The sequence below is a fragment of the Eimeria mitis genome, genomic scaffold (genome assembly GCF_000499745.2).
Source record: "Eimeria mitis Houghton genomic scaffold, Emh_scaff305, whole genome shotgun sequence".
Taxonomy (NCBI): domain Eukaryota; phylum Apicomplexa; class Conoidasida; order Eucoccidiorida; family Eimeriidae; genus Eimeria; species Eimeria mitis.
In genome coordinates, this window is record NW_013571396.1 from 6595 (window position 1) to 6999 (window position 405).

Here is a 405-nt window from a genome sequence, read left to right on the forward strand (position 1 = left end):
TAAACCCTAAACCCCAAACACTAAACCCCAAACCCTAAACCCTAAACCCTTGTTTGCATGCACAGATATGTATTCGTTACTCTTCCTGCGAGGAGTGGATGGCGCTGCACCGAGAAGAAGATGAATACCACCAGCTGCAGCTACTCTCCCCCCTGCTGCAGCAGCAGCAACAGCAGCAGCAGCAGCAGCAGCAGCAGCAGCAGCAGCAGCAGATGGTTGTTGCTGTGACAAAAGAATATACTGTGGGGATCGTGTTGGGATCGAGAAAAATTTATAAATTAAAAAAAAAAAAAAATAAAAAAGTTTGTTGGCTTGCAGAAGAAAAAAACTTTTGTTTGTTTCTCCTGGTTTGTTTTTTTTTTTTTTTTTTTTTTTTTTTTTTTTTTTTTTTTTTTTTTTTTTTTT

The 405-nt window shown here is 38.5% G+C and overlaps 1 protein-coding gene across 1 annotated transcript in view; it reads left to right on the forward strand.

The window, feature by feature from the left end:
• EMH_0007290 (uncharacterized protein) overlaps window positions 1-405 on the forward strand; it is a gene marked incomplete at both ends in the record, with an annotated part of 7464 nt that overhangs the window by 3268 nt on the left and 3791 nt on the right. The window contains one exon of the mRNA XM_013497955.1: window positions 66-242. Coding sequence (XP_013353409.1) covers window positions 66-242 — 177 coding nt within the window. The remainder of the gene's footprint in view (window positions 1-65; window positions 243-405) is intronic.